Here is a 19,119-nt window from a genome sequence, read left to right on the forward strand (position 1 = left end):
GAGAGAGAGAGAGAGAGAGGGGGATGGGAATGCGGACGTTCCTTCGTATTTTTTTCAGCGCTTCCTTTTTTCATACGGCGAAAGAAGCGTCCCCGGAGATACGGCGTTCCCAGACGGTTGCCAAGATCACTTCCGACTTGCGCCAGAGCTGCCGAGGGAAGGCGTCATAGGAATATTAAATGCGCGTCGCGGCGCCGCGCGAGCACGGACATGGACATTTTTCGTGGCACGCTCTCGCGCCAGGTACCGCCATATTTTCAGTCTCACAATCCCCCTTATACAGTCCCTGACCCCGTCGTGAGAAATGCATACGCCCTTTATCGCAGCGGCGACGGTGACTACAGCGAGTATTCGCTCTTAATTTCCTCACGGTCGGGGTATCTCCTCCCCCCTCCCCCTCCTCCCTCCCCCCGAAGATCTCTCTCGCTTTTCTCTTCCTCGATCGTGCTTAAATATTTTCATTGCGTTCCCTTCGAACACGCCTCGTTCAACCACTTTATTCCTCCCCCTTCGCCCCCTCGCCCCGCTTTATCCCCGAGTCACCCTGAAATATCTCGCTTCTACGCGCCGCGAAATATCCGGCTTCTTCTCCGGTTGTTTCACGCTCCGCACGGAAGGACTGTTCTCCGAATATACCTGTTTTATATCTATATCTACTACGTGTGTACATATTTTTATACTTCCTCTCTCTCTCTCTCTCTCTCTCTCTCTCTCTCTCTCTCTCTATCTCTCTCTCTTTCTGTCGGCGCATTCGCGAAATAAAATCCTTGCGACCGATACATTACGCGCTTTCACGTGCATTATGTTTCAACTTTATCATCGAGCGATGGAGTTCTGTTTACATAAATATCACTCGGCAGTGCAGATATAAATATCTATTTGAATCGTAATTACATTTGTAATTTGTATACGGAGAGTTATTTATATACAGCGAGAGAGAAAGAAATTAAAACTGTAATTACATAAGGTTTTATAAATTTTAATCGTCGTATGAGACCCGGAATATAATCGAGAATTTTCGCACAGGACAAATGTATAAAAAGAAATTAAGTATAGAGCGTTTAGTTGTTAGCACACAGCAGACAATACCATCTGACGCACCTTAAACATTTCCCTCGGAAAAGTTATTTATTGATTTAATACATGCAATTTTTTTGAGGCAACTAGCTTCGATGAAATAACGTATTCCGAAACGTATAATAATTACGAGAGAAAAATGGCGAATGTCGTGGCGCGACAGCCACGGATGGTGAATGGGAAGGTATTTATCAAATTGAAATTTATGTAACGGGATATCACATCAACTCGAGCAAAAAGACAATTATGCGAGGATCATTCACAGGGGTCAGAATCTCCGAGATTAGATCGGGCGCTTTTTACACGGGCGTGTGTGCTAATGTTCCATTATCGAGCGCGAATGCTCCAAGAGTTAAGAACTGCTTCCCTTTTTGTCGGCTTGACAAACGCGGCACGGGCTCCGATTCCGATGGACCCATAAATTATACAGGAGTAATAATAAATCTCCGCGTAATTGAAACATTTTACTTCCATCCCGTTATTGTTCTACCGAGTGCCCTTAGATCCGCGCCGAAGTAAAGAAAGCGAATGAAGAATAAGGAATGCTTCGGACCGCTGATATTCAGGTAAGGGATTTTCCGGGGAATTAATGTCGTCTCTTTTAGTGAGATCGCACAATAGCGCAGTCCCCGAAAGTAGTCGCGAGTCGGTAAAAATATCGCTCGGATGAACCTCGGGGAAATTTACGCGAATTTACGGAGACGGCAGATTTTGAGGGGAGGGGGAGGGGAAGGGAGGCGTGCTCCATTTTTAATCGACGAATTTTCGCACAACGTCGCTAAATTGGTTAATAATTGGTTAATAATTGGTTAACTTACAAATTGTGATTGTGTATAATTGGAATTTATGTCAGCTGTAAAAAATGAGAATGCGTTGTAAGAGCACGAAAAATATAAATATTGAAAGAGCGTGCATGTAAATATACAGTTATGCTTGGACATGTGCACGGAATAAATGGGAATACAAATATGCGAACGGTCTTTCATTTTTTTTCTTTCCGCGTGTCGAACGAGCGCCGATATGTAAGCTTTTAAAACTTTATGTTGGTATTAACGACAATGAAAAAAATATACGGTTACGGTGCCGGACAAGTTACGACTTTAATATATATATATATATAAAAAAAGAGAAGGAAACGTAGATGTGGTGGATACATTTGGTTAATGGAATTCGCGGCTTTCATGTTGCGAATCGCGATTTGCACGTATCTGCATAACGATCGTTCCTTTTTAATCAATTTGCTTTAATAACAGCAAACAAATTTTTTTTCCTCTCTCTTTCCGATCTTTCTGGAAAACTGTATTTAGATGCGATCGCCTCGGGCAACCTAGGGAGAACGTAATCGAAGCGGGGGTTTGAATGTAAATCTCGAAGCCGGTAATTGTGTCTTGACGTTTAATGCTAACTATACGCTCATATCTCAGAGCTCGCGATAACTTCGAGAGCGGCGAGCGGCTTTACGCTGGACGGAAATAAAATTCAGGAACAAACGGCCTCGTTTGCGCGGTAAATGTGACACGTGTATACGGACGTTGGATTAAAACCTAGTTCTTTTTTATTAGCGAGCAACCCCGCGGTAAACCCGGGTAGCTGGATTTAATCCCAAGCTAACTCGCTCTCGCCTCTCAAAGATTAGAACTCCCCACGCTTATTCCTGATCCCGCGCACAACAAGCGTTGCAACACACTTTATTATCACGCGCCGGGGTGGTGGCGTCATTAATTTAACCCGGGCTGCGCGAGCCCGCTTGACACATTGCCGAAGCGAAAATCTCATCGATAAATCTCGCCGTCTCTCAGTCTCTGCTCGGCGGGATAGCCACTTTTCGATCAACGCCGCGCCTGACGAGAAATGGGATAAGTCTGGTCAATAGTGCATTAATATCACTTTTTGAAGGGCTGTGGAAATGACAGAGCGGCTGCGACGTGACGCAGGAGCCGAGGGAGACCGATCGAAAGCTCATTTTCGCGACGGCGCCTCAACCGAGAGCGATACGCAAAGTTTTTTTTCCGTCTTAAATCCGTCATTTTCGCTCGTCGTAAATAGCGATAAAAACATTACGCTTAGAGACCCGACATGTGCCCGTAATGGTCGACAGTTCTCGAAAGTTTTCGCGGCAACTGAAACGGGAAACAGATCGGGAGAGGGGAAAAAAAGAAGGAGGAGAGTCCGAGAAAGGGGAGGGAGGGAAAGTGGTGCCGCATTTCGAAAGGGTGAGACTTTCGTAAAAAGGAGAAAAGGAGGAGGAAGAGAAGCGACAAGAGCGTTACCCGCGGTAATGCTCGCGGATCATCCTTTTACGTGGCGATTATACGGACGGCGTTACGCAAAAATAAGTTAAACCACCAAGTAGTAGCTTCGAGTAAACTTTATTTAAAACGCAGGGCTTTAATAACGACGTCGGTCGCGCGTGTAATTTTTCCGCGTATTTTTTTTCTTTTTTTTTTTTTCCCTTTTTCCTCTCGCAACATCGTCCACCGTGAGAAATCCTACTCTCCGCGCAACTTATATAACTCCATTTACTTCGGCGTAAATTTTTCAGAACGTGTAAAAGCGCGCATGTTTGAATTCGCGAATGTTTTCTCCCCCGGTTGACATCCAGCAACGCGTCAGCGTCAGCCCGGGTTGTACAAGCGGGCTGAACCCCCTTCCCCCCCCCCCCTCCCCCGTTCACTCTCTGCCGGCCTTTCGCGAAGCTCTCCCCCGCGTGCTAACAATCCGCACCGTGGCCTTATTGTTTCGCCGTAGAATCCACGCGCGACATACGGACGTCCTACACACGTACCGTGCGCGCGCACACACACACACACACACACACACACACACACACACACACACACACACACACACACACACACACACACACACACACACACCTCCAGCCAGCGCAATTGTACCCCGGCGCTGTTTCGAAGACGTCCCCCCGTTGTTGTTATCGCGCGCCTCGCTCCGTGGATGTGCGCCGGCATATAAAATATTCCGCGCGTATATTCCGCCTTGCACATTTTCTCCGTCTCGCGCCGTGATTCTCGTACCATGATTCTCACGTGGTGTGGCGCGGCGCGGCGCGGCGCGGCGCGGCGCGGACGGACGCTGTCGCGTTCCGTCCGGAGCGGCGCGAAAAACGCCCGCCGCGCCTCCCTTCCGCGTGTAAGCATACGCGCGGACGTACGTCTCGTCTCTATCTAGCGCTTCGCTCCGTTTCGTTTCGTTTCGCTTCGCTTCTGAGAGTCTGCCGTACGTTCGCGCGCGTACGGCCGAATAAATTTACGTACTCGTATATGTATATACGTACGACGGTGATACGTCGCATTTATCTTTCGTATTTCGGTACACGGCGCGTTTATTCCGGTATACGCGGTATACGCGGGTTCGAAATATGGGACGTTATCTCCGGTATTCCTGCCCTCCCCTCGCCCGCAAGCGACACAGGGGAGGAGGAGGAGGAGGAGGAGGAGGAGGAGGAGGAGGAGGAGGAGGAGGAGGAGGAGGAGGAGGAGGAGAAGGAGGAGGAGAGAGGAGGAAACGCGGGGATTTATGCGCGTCGGCGAGAGGAGCGAACGTCCTTTTATCTATCCTTTCACGGGATGGACGTAAAGGTCGAGGAGACGGGCATTCCGCGCGCGTTCTCCATCTTCTTCTCTCTCTCTCTCTCTCGCTTTATCTATCCGAGTATCATCGTATCGCTCTCGCTCGCTCATCTCGTTCCGTCTCGTCTCACTCGGTTTCTAAGATCTATGGTATCGGTGACATATCGGTTCTCTTCCCTGTCGATGCCATATATATATATATATATATATATATATATATATATATATATATATATATATAATGTGTGTGCCGAGCGACACCCGGCGATGAAACCAGTTTCAAATAGACTTGTCGCTTGTCAGATATACGACAAATCCCGGCGTATCGCGCTTGTTTGATGAATTTAACTGCACTTAGTTTACCTTCGTTTATTTCACACTTTTAGGAAATAGATGGAGGCGGCGGCGGCAGTGTCGTTGTAAACAAAAAATACTGACAAAGTTCGACGAGATTAAAAAAAAAAAAAATCAATGTGATTTTCTTTCATGAATAGTAAACGCTAAGCCACTTCCGTTTTCTATTTCCAGTCAAATGGAGCGTCTCGCTGTTGCGATAAAACCGGCTATTATTTGATTTTGATGATTATATTTCCGGTCGGAATCTCTCTCTTTTTTTCTTTTTTTTTCTTTTCTTTTTTTTTTTTTTTTATTTTTTAAATCCGTAATTAATGTACAATTTACATTGTAAAATATTGCGGTGTCACGAATGGCGACAGTTATGACAATGAGGAGAGCGCCTCTTTGCTACAACAATGGGGATAAGTGCGATAATTATCTCGATTAACCCTACTTAACCGGTAAGTACGCTCACGGGGTAACTAAGAACCCCTCGCCGTTTTCAGTAACTGTAAGGGGAAAGTACTTAATCCCCATTCCAGCAACTTTTTTTCCTAATCAAGAAGGAAAGCGATTTTCACGAAAGTAATTACTTAACAGAATCCCCTGGATATAAATATAGATTCAAGCATCTTAGAAACCATATCGAAAATAGGGAGCAAAATGAACGAAATGAAGCAATCCGGCTTATCTTTTTAGTTAGAAATGTAGAAATAAACATGCGACCGAACACTCTCGGATAAAATAACATATCACTTTTACAAATCGGAATACATTATTTTATAGCACGTATGGAATACGATGTAAACAGATTTTTTTTTTTTATTCGAACATTCGTATTAAAATATCTTTAATTGGAAAACAATGTGGAAAATATTACGCACTCTTTACTCATTTTTATGTTATGATACAAAATAAAGAAATACACAGGAAAAAAGGTAGCGCTTTCAGCATAACTGTTTAGTTGAGACATTCTTTAATATAGCAATCAAATATTTTATTTTATATAACAGAAAATTTAGTTGCTTCTGCAAAGCACATTTTTCTGTTTTGTTTTATGGACCAAGCAATTTTGTTCTAGACTTTGTGTATAAAATAAACGTTTAAATTAATTTCGCTATGCGTCATATAATGATAAAGTTTTATTTCGCATAAACTAAAATAATGCTTAACAAATGTAATTTTTTTATTTTTTAATTTTTATTTTTTTATAAAGTATAGAGTTTATATAACAGAAAACAATTTGAGTATATATTGTATATTTTATGCATAAAAAATGTTGTATAGTTAGGACCTGAATACATGACGTACTATTGAGAAACAAGCGACATGTGATTTTCGTCTCTTCTTGGTTCGACAAGTCATTTAATTGTATAAATTTTTTGTATAATATATGATATATATTATAGAAATACAACATATTATTTCATATGATCATTATCTTCTATAGGACAAATGTAATAAAATTTTATAATGAAGTTATTATTTTTGTAAGTATGAAAATTAAGTAAATATTTTTGTAAATTGCATAATCCATAATCCAAGTTTTCACTGTGTAAAGAAAAAAAATGAAAACAAAAAAAAAAACAAAAAACAAAAAAAGAAAATTTATTTTATTAATATCTTTTGATTGGTAACAAAAGCATAATAGGAACAAATGTAAACAAAAAATATTTGTTTATAATAAATAGTTTTGTTCGGTATATTTTAACCGAATAACTTTATCGTTACAAACAAAATTTTGGTTCATAGAAACAAATTACATTTTTCATAGTGCACGTGTCAATATTTCAAATCAATTTCCCATGAGACGAGGCCTCAATCATCGCATTTCTCGACGGAACGTCACATCTCTCGAGATCGCTTTTTAACATCCGGACACCGCGAGTGATTTTGCACCCGGTCATTACCTACCTATGTCGCGCACGCGCATACGCACATAACTATGACGGATGTATATTTCATTTTAGCCTTTCCTTCCTTCTTCTGCGAATACATGTACATTCGCGCTCCTGAGCAGGCATCCGTACACAAAACGCGCGCGCGAGCTTTTATCTTCTGCGCCGCGCTGCGTCGCGGAGGAGGAGAGAGAAAGAGAGGGGGGGAAAGAGAGAGAGAGAGAGAGAGAGAAGAGAACCTACGTGAGAGGCAGTATCAACGTCTCTCGACGCGATATTCTCACCGTGAGATATTTTTCCGCGCGAGACAAACGCAAAAAGAGACTCTGCCATTGTTGCGTTTCAAAGAGCGGGCCCTTGCAAATTTAATCATCCGTAAATCATCGCCGCTAGCAGAAGATAGAGAGGGAGTGAGAGAGAGAGAGAGAGAGAGAGAGAGAGAGAGAGAGAGAGAGAGAGAGAGAGAGAGAGAGAGAGAGAGAGAGAGAGAGAGAGAGAAACGGACATTTCTCAAAGTGAAGCGCCGTATCTTTCGCCTCCTCGCATATTATTATCATTATTTTATAGTCCATTCATGGAATTTCAGGGAAGTTGCGCTATACTTTTGACTCAGAGGGAATCCCTTGATTCTCACGTCTCAGGAGAGCATTACCGTCGAGCTGTCTCAACATTTGTTTAGGTTACTGCCCTGCCCTAATATTTGGTCATCGAAAAAGGCAGGCGTGTATTTTTCTTTCCTGGAAACTCTCGGAAAATTTTTAACGACATTTTAAATCGGAAACCTTTTCCGCTTTTATCGTCTCTTTCCCTTTTAATAGGATGGATGTAACGAATTTAATATTTGAAATGAATGAATTCAAGAGTGTTCGATATTTTTTTTATAATATTAGTAGCAAAATAAATTCATTTTGGATGCAATTATTGATTTGACATACATAAATCTGTCCGATAAATGTTTAAATGAGTGAGATAGCTGCCATTTCGAAGTCCCCCGAAGCGATTACAGTCCGGCGATCGCTTGTTCCCAGGGTGACTAGTCCCGATCATATGACACACGTATATATACGGTTTCGATTAATCGTTTCTATTTAGGTCGTGTACATACCTCCGCGCGTTCGCGAACGTATATAATTTCGTGACGACCGCGCGAATAGGAGAGAGATCCGAAAATATTTTTTCGAAACGTGCCGTTTTCGCCGCATTATTCGCGAAGCCGGATGCACGTCGCCGCCTCCTCCTTCGTGCCAGCAAACTGTATCGCCTCGTCGGAAAATTCTCACCTACGCGAGGAGGAACAATATATGATGGTGTTCGTGTGCGACGTGGTAAAGCGAAGTGCATTCCTACATGCAACCGGGTGAAAGAAAACGGGGCCGGTCGCAAAAACGCTAACGTGCCTGCGCAATATTTTGCATGCGTGTTCCCATCGTCGCGCGTGACGCGCAACGATGCAAATAAAATCATGCGTAACTCATCATCGTTCCCCTTTCACTCTCCCGTCGCACTCTCTCTCTCTCTCTCTCTCTCTCATTTCTCTTTGTCTGTTTATGCACGAAGTCACGTTTCGCGTGACGAAGGTAACGGACTCGGCTAACAAATACAGCCCACGTCGGTCCAATGGACTCGGACCTAGGTGCCCAATTATGCCCCGGAGTCGTCGTCGTGATTTTGAACTCGCTGATCTTACCGGTCTTTTTATTTGCTCGAATTTGCGACGAATTAAGATCCCTCCCGGGACCCGTTCGCGCTCACGTTGTAAGAGTAACGGTCGAAAAACGACGAAATTAGTACGTTCCACGCTCCGAGCTGGAAATATTTCCCGTAAGAATTTTCCTTTCCGGTAGAAACGTCGGGGTCCGATTGAAACAGTTCCACTTTTAACTGCCGTAAACTACTGGGAGCTACTCTGACCTTTGAGAGTTTCAATTTGACGCGGAAGAGAGAAATTTTTATTTGTAATACAAAGAAGAGAGAGGAAGAGAGAGGAAGAATTTTCCCGAGACCTCTATTTTCTCGAGATTGTATCTGACAACCTTTTGATCGTTGGTTACGTTATTGAGGAGAATAATTGACATTTAATCTTTGAAAGATTTGCATGAGAGGAAAGGTCAAAGATATCTTTAAGATTACTCCCTTTATTGAAGAAACGCGCTAAAATATGCAGATTGTTTAACGTCGCGTGAAAATTAAGTGACTAATGCGAAAAGAATTTTTTTTAATAAACATATAGTCTTAAAACTATTCATAATCGTATATCCCGATGTATTTTATGCGATTTTTCTGAATTCTCGATATATCTCCCATTCGGAACAGTGATGTATTTTTCTATCCCGATACGGGTAAGTATCTGTATTTTAATGACTTCGTTGTTATATTCGTTGTTGCGTAACTGTTTCTTTCATGAAAGAGATAAAAAACGTGGATGAAAACGTGGTATGCGAGATTTCAAAAGGTAAAGAAGGCATAAGGGCGAGAATTCAGCTCGCGTTCTCTACATGAATAGATTTCTATGGAGGAATTTATTCCTTCTGTAGAATTTACTTGAAAAATGCACGCGTAATTTCGTGTGCATTTCGTTCTAGAAAAAAATTACGTATTTAGAGACCGTTTCTTGGTTTCAATTTGTGATGATTGTTCGATTGAAATTAATATATCAGACATTAGCCCAGAGGGAAAGCATAATTTATGCCTCAGATGACAATATGACATGCTATAATTTAATCATGTTAGACGTTGATAAATTACTATTTTATGGAATTTCGTAAAAACATATATTATTGAAGGAGATATATTACTTACGTGAAAAAAAATGTGATGAAAATTATGCGCATAGCATTATAATAATTCTACTGTCTTTCTCCTAGTTTGCATGCATTTCTCACGAATATTCGCGAGGCTGAATCAGATTATGCAGCTTCCAACGAGATACAACATTTCGGAATAAATCATTCGAATCACGCAAAATGTATCGTGTTGATCGGCTTTAGTAGTAGGCCGAGAATATCAAATGGAATTTATTATCCCGTCTTGTTTAGAGAAACGTTACTCTCCGCGGCGTGAAAGAACCGTGTGTGTGTGTGTGTATATCGGCTCGTGAAACTTTTTCTCTTCTTTTTTTCTCCCGAGGAAGTTAATATCAGTGCGCGAGGCGAGAGTCCACTTCGCTAACGCTTTATTTTCCCAAGCGAAGAGCTTACGAGGTCTACATCGTCGAATAATCGCCTATGGGCCACCGCGAAAGAACGAAATGTTTACTCTGAAAATATCTGCCCCTCTCTGCGTACATGTACCTCTGTGTGTGTGTGTGTGTGTGTGTGTGTGTGTGTGTGTGTGTGTGTGTGTGTATTGTACGATAGCGGAACTCGCGTCAGCTGCTCGTACGATCCGGAGCTGAGAAGATTGTCGGGTCGTGATTCTCCCCGTCATTTAACCCTTTTAAACTCGCATTTCTCCTTCGTCGTGACCCTTGAAACGATCCCGCGGTCCTATTTTAAGGAATCGCGATATCTTCCCCCGATAACTTTTTCCAAAATTCGCCGCGCTCCATCCGCCGCTATTGTATTTATATCGAATCGGATCGGACTTCGCGTAATGTCTCTCTTTGTTTAAAATCACGTGAATAAAGTATTTTCAAAGTCTGGCAGATTCCTCCTGGGACAGTTTGCATAGAATATTCTATCCGGAGGAACCGCGTACGGTAAAGCTACGGTAGGATGGCGAGTCTTGGAATGTTAAGTATGCATTGTATGAATAAAGAAGGTTTATTTAACTGATATATTTAGCGAACGCATGAGTACCCTCTCGGCGGAATGTACTTATTGTATTAAAATTAAAAGAGGGTTACGTTAAATTTTTGACATTTATGTCGCGCAACGAAAAGTCGATTCGACTCATCTCACCTAGTTTTCTAATTTTCATTGGTTCTGGTTATTAAATATTTCCATGAAGTCTCAAATTAGAATTCTGTGGAACAATGAAAATATCTGTGGAAAAATACAGTGCCCACTGAAACGGTCGTTGGAACGAAAACACTTTGAAATTGGCTAGTGTTTACATCTGCTAAATTTTACCGATTAATTCAGTAACACGATACAGATATAACACAGATATAACAGATGTAACAGATATACAGATATTGTAATTTATACATATTAAAGCATATTTCATTGTTATCGAAATGTTTCATTGCACGCCATTAAATTAGATCTATATATACATGTGGTATAGTTACGTTATTCGCGCCTATATAAGTTCGGCTAATTTTAGTGTATCAAATGATGAACGACGTAACTAAATTCCACTAGTTTCCATTAACCGCACTCTCGACCTCACTTAACGTCTTCGGACTCGGAGTTCGCGAATCTGTAGCTGGCGATCGCGTCGTCCCGACCGGGTCCCAATCGTGTTCACGCAGCGGGGATTAATTAAAGTGAGTCGGTAAGCAAGGGCCCGAGAGTTAATTAAATTTAAATAAATGCCCTCTATGCGCGGGTGGGAGGATCCATCGTATATCACGACGAATGCCGCTATAATGAATTCAAAAGCGGCGTGGTGGTCCAGTTACGCGCGCGCGCGGCACTCCGCATTATTCGAGTTTATTAATAAATTAACATGAATTAATCGGCGTCGACATAGCGCGCGCCGAGTCGAGCGCAGTCTCGTTACCGATTCAGTATCATTGACGATTAATTGCTTCCGGGTCACAAAGCGGGGCTTATTAAATATCTTTCGCCGGTCGGCTTCACGGTTGCAAAACGGAATGCATTCGGAACAAAAGCAAAAGCCACTTTCCTTCCCGCGCCGGCATGGTAAACGAATGATAGGGAAATTTTGAAATCCGATGCCACAACATCGCGGAGTATGGCCGGGGCTTAGAGGATATCCCGAGCAGTGCCCTCGGTAAATACGGCGAGAGTTTGCCGAGAGAAAGAGAGAGATGGGGGAAGAGAGAGAGAGAGAGAGAGAGAGAGAGAGGAAAGTTTAGCAAGCTCTCTCCATACGCGGGAAACTATGAAAAAGCGCTTAGGTGAAACGGCACAACAGTGGCTGGGGGGAGGGGGGGGGGGATACGCCCAACTTGCCCAATTGCCGCGGAAATCGGAGCGTGAGCGCAATCAAAGCTCTATTCGCTACGTAAAACGTCGGCAACGACACGAGTGTGATGTCGTCGTTGTCCCGGTGGAATCGTCATATTTCCCAGCGGAAAACGGTAACGTACATATTAGAAGTCATTTCGATCTTTCAACTATCGTTGAAAACTGAGCACGACAAACCCGGATTTTTCTTTAAAATGTATATTTAATTTCTATCAAATTTCTATCAAATTTTATGCTTTATTTAACTAGCACGCCGAGTTTTTTTTTTTTTTTTTTTTTTTGCGTTAAATTCTGACGAGATTTATTAAAATTTTACAATTGTTAAAGATCAAAATAAATATAGATTTACAATATATTATATTTATATATTATATTTATTTTTATTTATATTTTATAAAAAGTAAAAATTTTAAGTTATTCTAGATCGTGTTTAAAGGCAACGTAAAAAATTTTACAGTGATATACAATCGGGGTCAAATATTATTTAAATATAAAATAAAAATAAGCTTTAACAGAAATGTAGTCAAAAAAAAATGACAAAAATCTCCATTTTTTTTTATATTTAGAACTTTAAATATTTAAATATTTAAAATCGTTTGTGTAAAATTTCATTGTGATAAAAATTGAATTTTTATTAAAAGTAAACGTATAAACGAAACGAGTTATAGTATAATTAAAATAAAGTTTCTACAGAACAATTAATCTCTACAGCGGAATGAAACTTCACATAAATAATTTTGAATTTTTAAAGTACTTATATAAAAAAAAATTAAAGATTTTTATTATTTTTTAATTAGATATATTTATTTAAATAATTTTTAATCCAGATTCCAAATCGTCGTTAAACTTTTGTATTAGTTTTAAGTGCGATTTAGAATAATCTGTAACTTTTTCATTGTAAATATAAAAATGACAAAAATAAGTGTAATACATTCTTATATCAGGATGTTTACCGAAGAAAACAAATAGACCATGTCGATTTCACGTCGTACGTAGCGAAAGTAATAACGTTGTCAGATTCCGTTTTACGTTTAAATAGTAACGATAATAAGACGATATTACAGAAAAAAGTTACAGTTATTAATATTTATAAGATATAATCCGTTTGCGTTTTATGTAAGTAAGTCCAAGATACGGTAAAGCGAATATAACAGTAGGAAATGACTTCTTTAAAATAATGAAGCAGCGTAGCAATGTAGTGGAAAGCTGCATTCTTTTGTCCAGATAAATTATGTTCCAAAGGATTATGACAGTATTCATACGGCGAGGTAGATAATAAGGAAAAAGGAATAAATGACGCGTCGCAAAGCATACATTGTGTGCTTATGATATCAGGTTTGCGCATCTGATGTTATACATTTTCACAGATAGAGGATTCTGTGTCAGAGCCCCGTGTACATAAGTAGGATAAATGGAGATATTATAAAAAATAATGCAATCATTTTTAGTGCAATTTCGCAAACGCGCTAAGTTAATTTGACAAATTGCGATTTATAATTTCATGTATGTGTTCGCAAGTCGTGTAATGCATAAAGAGTATTAGCATAATGTATCAACCTTTTATTACGGAATTATTATAACGAAATATACGAGAGCTTTCTCTCTCTCTCTCTCTCTCTCTCTCTCTCTCTCTCTCTTCCCTCCCTTCTCCTCTCTTTCTCTCTCGTAATTTGAGAGATGCAAATGTCCATAGTTGATCGACGCAACGTACGATAACGCAATATTTTCCTGAAATAAATCGAAAAATAAATACTTCTTTATTCGATAACAATTAAAAATTCGATAAATCGCTCAAAAACCTCATCAATCGGAAGGAAGGAGAGAGGGAGGAGGGAATCAACGTGCGTCACCACATTGATATCGCGATCGCAGATAAAAATCCCGCGGGCACACCTCTCGTCGAAGACAAGCTGCGGAAAAATCCCCGCTTCGTCTCATGCGCGCGCGCGCTCATTGACACGTGCGTACGAAAGCGGAACGCGGTGAGAGAGAGAGAGAGAGAGAGAGAGAGAGAGAGAGAGAGAGAGAGAGAGAGAGAGAGAGAGAGAGAGAGCGGGCAGATGGGAGGAGGCTGGGAGAGGATAAAAGACGAGGGACACGAGAGGAACACGAGAAAAAGGGAGCCGTCGGAGTCCTTGCTCGAAAATTCGCCACGCGATCTCCATTGTACGCCCCGTTCGTGTGACGTCCCGCAGGTATTTTCGTTTCCGACGTGAAACGGCCGTTCGCGCGCGCGCGAGAGCGCGTCGTTATTTCTGGAGACGAAGGGTCTCCTTCCCTCGTGTCCTCCGCTCGTGTCCGCGGAGTCGGGTCGAATTTGTTTTATTCGACCCGCGGGGTGTACAGCCGATCGGCCGTTGGGTGAAGCGTGCTAAAATCGCGCGCGCCGCTTAGCCGCTTCTCGCGCGAGCGGACGTTTCCTCCGCCTCCCCCCTCCCCCCTCCTCCCCTCCCCTTCCCCGCCTCTCGGCCCGACGGCCGGAGACGCGGCGGAGGTAGTCTTGCGTAAAATCAGCGTTTCTCCGGAGGTAATTGGTTTCTGTCGAAAGTTCTTACCTCCGAGTTCCCCTCGCCGTCGCCTCTCGCCCCTCCCCGCTGCGTCTCGCCACTCGTCTCGCCTCCCCCCGGGCAGGTATCGGTACGACGCACAGTCGTGCTTAAGCAAACGTAGATTTGCCAAAGCGCAGATTCTACGCTCTCGTATCAGAATCCGCCTGTAGTAATCTCTCTCTCGCGTTCGATGATCGAAGTCCTGTGGAATGCGTTTGTAGTACAATACTTCCGAGTCGCGCGAATCATCAAGTTCCCCCTTGTTGTCGCGCATCTCGCGCTTGCAACAACTTGGGCGAAATTGCGTGAATAATTTCTAAGAGGACACACCTGTTTTCTTTCGACACGTTGTTTTTACCTACGGGGAAATAAATTTTTTATCGCTCGGGTGAAATTTAATGGTCGAACATTTTCTAGAGACACGTAAGAGTGAGTGCAGAGAGGAGAGTTGTTTATAATGTCGGTCACCTAAATCGTACCCCAATTCAATTTCTTTCGTATCGCTGGATATAAACGAAATCTAACGATAAAAATATAAAATAAATGAGCAATGAGAAATAGAGATAAAAAATTTATTTACAGAAATCTTATGTAATATCTTATGTATCATGTATGTGTTATATTAAAAAAAATCAGATCAACTGATAATTTATTAATTTATTAATTTATGTAGCTAACAATGATCTAACAATACGATTTTATTTTGTATTCTTACATTTTTATTAAAATGGAATTATTATAGAACAATTTACATTTATTATATAAATACAATTATTGCACAAATAAAAGCTATTATTACCCCAATTGCAATTTTAGAAAATTAACAAACTTATTATTTAATAACTAGAAATATGTATATACTGTAATTTTAATTTTGTTTTTTCTTGATAAAATATGTATCAACAAATCGCATTTTTTAATCATATTTTCTATGGATTTAACTTACAAATTTAAATTCGCGTTCATAAATCATGGTTATTGTATCCTGGTAACCGAGATAATGGTTCGATAAACAATAAAATATGCATGTTTATTATAATTTCATACTCCTCATACCTTGCTATTTTCCGAACGTAACAAAAAACTGCGAGAATATTGATAAGTATCGTTGCGCGATGTTTCTCGGCAAATGGCAAACATAATCGATGTCGCGAAATAAGTTTGCGCAACGTCGGCGAGATACTGAGAGAGTATCGTCGCAAATAACTGCAATCGATTGTACTTCCTTTTCCTCATCTTCCTTTTTTCGTAAATAGTACCGCATAACGCGCGGCAGCCGGCAAGATTATTTCTGTAATAAGAAAACTCGCAAAAGAAAATGGGGAGTTAGGAATAAAAGCGGCGACGGGCAGAAATTATTTCTTGTATAAAATCGGAAAGATTAAAAGTTTAATGAACTATCGGCAAAGGAATTTACTCGAGAGCGAGCACAATTTACGTTAATGATTGCGCTTTAATTAAACAGATCACCTTTGTCGAACATTTATTTCACTCCATTTTATTTTATTTTATTTTATCTTATTTTTTTTAATTTAAATAGCGGGGTGTTTTACAAAGCGTTTAAATTTCCTTCCCTGATTCTCGATAAAAAGAGGAAGGAAAGAAAAAGATGTACGTTAATGAAACGTTTTATTCGCCAGATATCAAGGAACTGTTTTTTTTTTTTTCCTGATTGTCAGCGTAATTAATCGAAATACCGCGGTCGCGTGCGACCTGCAAGTTGCGTCATCGGAGGTGCGTCGCGACGCTCCAATCAACCCTTTTGGAATTTGTTCGAGTGAACGGTTAAATAAGATTGAGCAAGAGCGAGCTAAGAATTTGCGCGACGTTACCGCAAGCACAGCGTTGCGACGGCACTAAGCTTTATGCGCGGAGACCCGATTGCCTGTTGTTAGCGATGAAGGGGTCGGTCTGGAAACTTCTTAGAGGAGGTATACCTAACGCCCTGCACCCAAAGATCCTGTCCAAGTACATTAGCCCGGGGAATGGTCGCGTGGAGTGTAATTTACACCCGGGCGACTCACAATCGAGAGAGCACTCCCGTCGGTTCGGCCCGGAATCACCGGAATTAGCATTTGAGAGTCTCGCTTTTCAGTCGAATAATATCCCCTCGAGGAGATATTACACGGGCGCGTTTTCACGCATTTAAAAATTTACTATACCAACGAAAAGTGGATTTTCCGGCGCGGGCGTTTGTGCAAAAACCACCTCGACGACCGAGGATCGATGAAATTTCTGAGACCTCCAAAGGGAGGAGACGTTGCGATGAAACCCGGCGGAAATTATGCCATTTGCGGAACTTCCGCGAGAGAAACGCGCTTACTTTAATTGCCGAAGTTCGCGCGGGACACGGCACTCGTGAGGTTCCGGATGATTTCGCGAGATATTTTTAATGCGTTCCGAATGGAATTCGAGAAAGCGTCATTTTTAGATCTGGCTCGGGCTCTCCGCGGGCCAAGGTATCGGAGGCGTAATCTAGATTGTGCTCCCGCGGGAGCCGATTCCCGGCACTATTGGATTCGTTGTCCTGCGGGACTTTTTTGCGCGCTATTTCACGAAAGCACTCGACCATGCGAAAGCGCGCGTTCGGGGTATCGGGGATGAGGGGGAGGGGGGGGAGGGAGGGAGATAGCACGGGGGCGGCTGAACGGGAACGGATGGTAGGCGGGAGCAGAAGCTTTAATTGAGCGATTCGACCGCGTAATTTAGAGATTAAAAACATTGGGGCGCGGGGATGGAGGGGATGGAGGGTGAGCCGAGAGGGCGAGAGCAGCACGCTCGCGTGCATTAAAATCCCGCCGCTGTAATTCTTCAACGTCGAAATGAACCTCGGCGAATTAAACTGACGTAAATCGGCGCAACACGATCGGGGGGGGGGAGGAGGAAGGGGCGCGCGAAGAGAGGCAGGGGGGAGGGGTGGAGGGAGGCGTTGCCTCCCGTACGCTGTATAATATGTCGGCACGAACCGACAAGCTGCATCTACGCCTCGCGCTTACTCGGCGATCCTGTTTTACACGCCAGCGTTGCATGCGATGCACAGGCCGTACCTTGTATTCATATCTTCTGACATTATTCGGTATTCTGTGGCAATATTAATCTCGCGGATGCGATTTACACGATATCATATCATGCAAATCGCGCAAAATATACGAACAAATGGAAAAGAGAATGATAGAGGGTAGGAGGGAGGGAGGGAGGAGAGGCAGGGAGAGAAGGGAGGAGAGAATGTATCGCAAATTGAAAATATTTTATCTCTCGTAATCTGGAAACAGTTTGAAAATCTTCTTGAATGAACCGAAAATGTAAAATATTTTTGACTTGTACGCCGCGCTCGTGTGACGACGTTAACATTACCGTGTCCGGTTTCCAAGTGTGCGACGCGCGATAAAAGCATGTCGTATATTTTAAAAATTTCGCAACGGTTAATACCGGTTGAAATATTTAAAGTGAATCTGGAGTAGGTAGACGTAGCGCGAGATGCGCTACGTTCTTTGTGTTTGTTCCATCATTTCAGCAGTTCCTCTATTCGTATGACGCATCGCGCTCCCGAGTCGTTTTCGGGAATGGCGCGAATTAACGAGTGCGGATAAATATACTTCAAATAATGGATATATATCTATCTCTCTCTTCTTCCCTCCCTCGCTCTTTCTCTCTCTCTCTCTCTCTCTCTCTCTCTCTCTCTCTCTCTCTCTCTGCGTTTGACACCTAAATCGCATCTCTTTTAAATCTTTTTTTCTACAGCGAGACCCATATATATCCTTCCCCGGATGGCAAATTCACGCGTACTTTTTCGATGTTAATTGATAAAAAGCCCGTTCCCCGGTTACTCCGGTTAAACAGAACTGACGGCGAACACTTTATCTCTTTCATCAGGTCCATCAGGTAATATCCGACATTGCGAAATATCGTCCGTGGACTGATGTTAACAAGCGCGTTGTGTATGTCCAAAAGGTGCACAGGCATTTGTAAGCTCGCCACATTTGTACATTACCGGATATCGGTTTTACGATAATGAGGTATCGAATAATATCGGCGAGTACAGATCGGTGAAGTTTTAATGGCCAAGGCGCCGCGCACGGCGCCGAGGGGGGGGGGGGGGAGAGGGGGGGAGGCGAGTTTCGCTGGCCCCATGCGAAACAACTTCCAGCGGGCGACTATTATCGCCCGGCGAAATCCGCGAGATTAGCACAGGAGATATTGTAGGGAGATAAATTCTACGGGGCCGCACACGGATCGTCGGCCGGCAACCACCATAGTGAGGATACCAATGCGATATTCGCGCTATTAAGAGAGTCCCCCCCCCCTTCCCCTCCCATCGATTTATCAGATGTATCAAATGAGGCGCGCATTTTTCGACCGATCGGTCGGTCGATCGGTCGATCGCATAAGAATTTTCCCTCGATGGCGCAAATCCGCCATGGACCGCAATAACGCTCGTACGCAATCGCATACGGGAAATCAAGATGCGGGGCTACATGTACGTATGTGTGCGTGCGTGTGTGTGTTTGTGTGTGCCGTTTGGCGAATCAAAGCCGCCCTCAATCGGACGCTTCTCAGGGATGAGGGTAACTGC

At 42.6% G+C, this 19,119-nt stretch overlaps 1 protein-coding gene across 10 annotated transcripts in view; it reads left to right on the top strand.

Annotated features, from left to right (window-relative positions):
* Lapsyn (Leucine-rich repeat activity-regulated protein at synapses) overlaps positions 1 to 19,119 on the top strand; it is an 83,628-nt gene that overhangs the window by 49,980 nt on the left and 14,529 nt on the right. The window contains exon 1 of one of the 10 annotated variants that reach the window (XM_089078961.1): positions 11,897 to 12,110. The exons of the other annotated variants lie outside the window; for them this stretch is intronic. Within the exon in view, the coding sequence (XP_088935087.1) occupies positions 11,912 to 12,110 (199 nt within the window). The 5' untranslated portion in view covers positions 11,897 to 11,911. Of the gene's footprint in view, positions 1 to 11,896; positions 12,111 to 19,119 lie in introns of those variants that run through there. 10 annotated transcript variants of the gene reach the window in all.

The sequence above is a fragment of the Pogonomyrmex barbatus genome, unplaced genomic scaffold (assembly GCF_055798465.1).
Source record: "Pogonomyrmex barbatus isolate J1 unplaced genomic scaffold, ASM5579846v1 scaffold3, whole genome shotgun sequence".
Lineage (NCBI taxonomy): Eukaryota > Metazoa > Arthropoda > Insecta > Hymenoptera > Formicidae > Pogonomyrmex > Pogonomyrmex barbatus.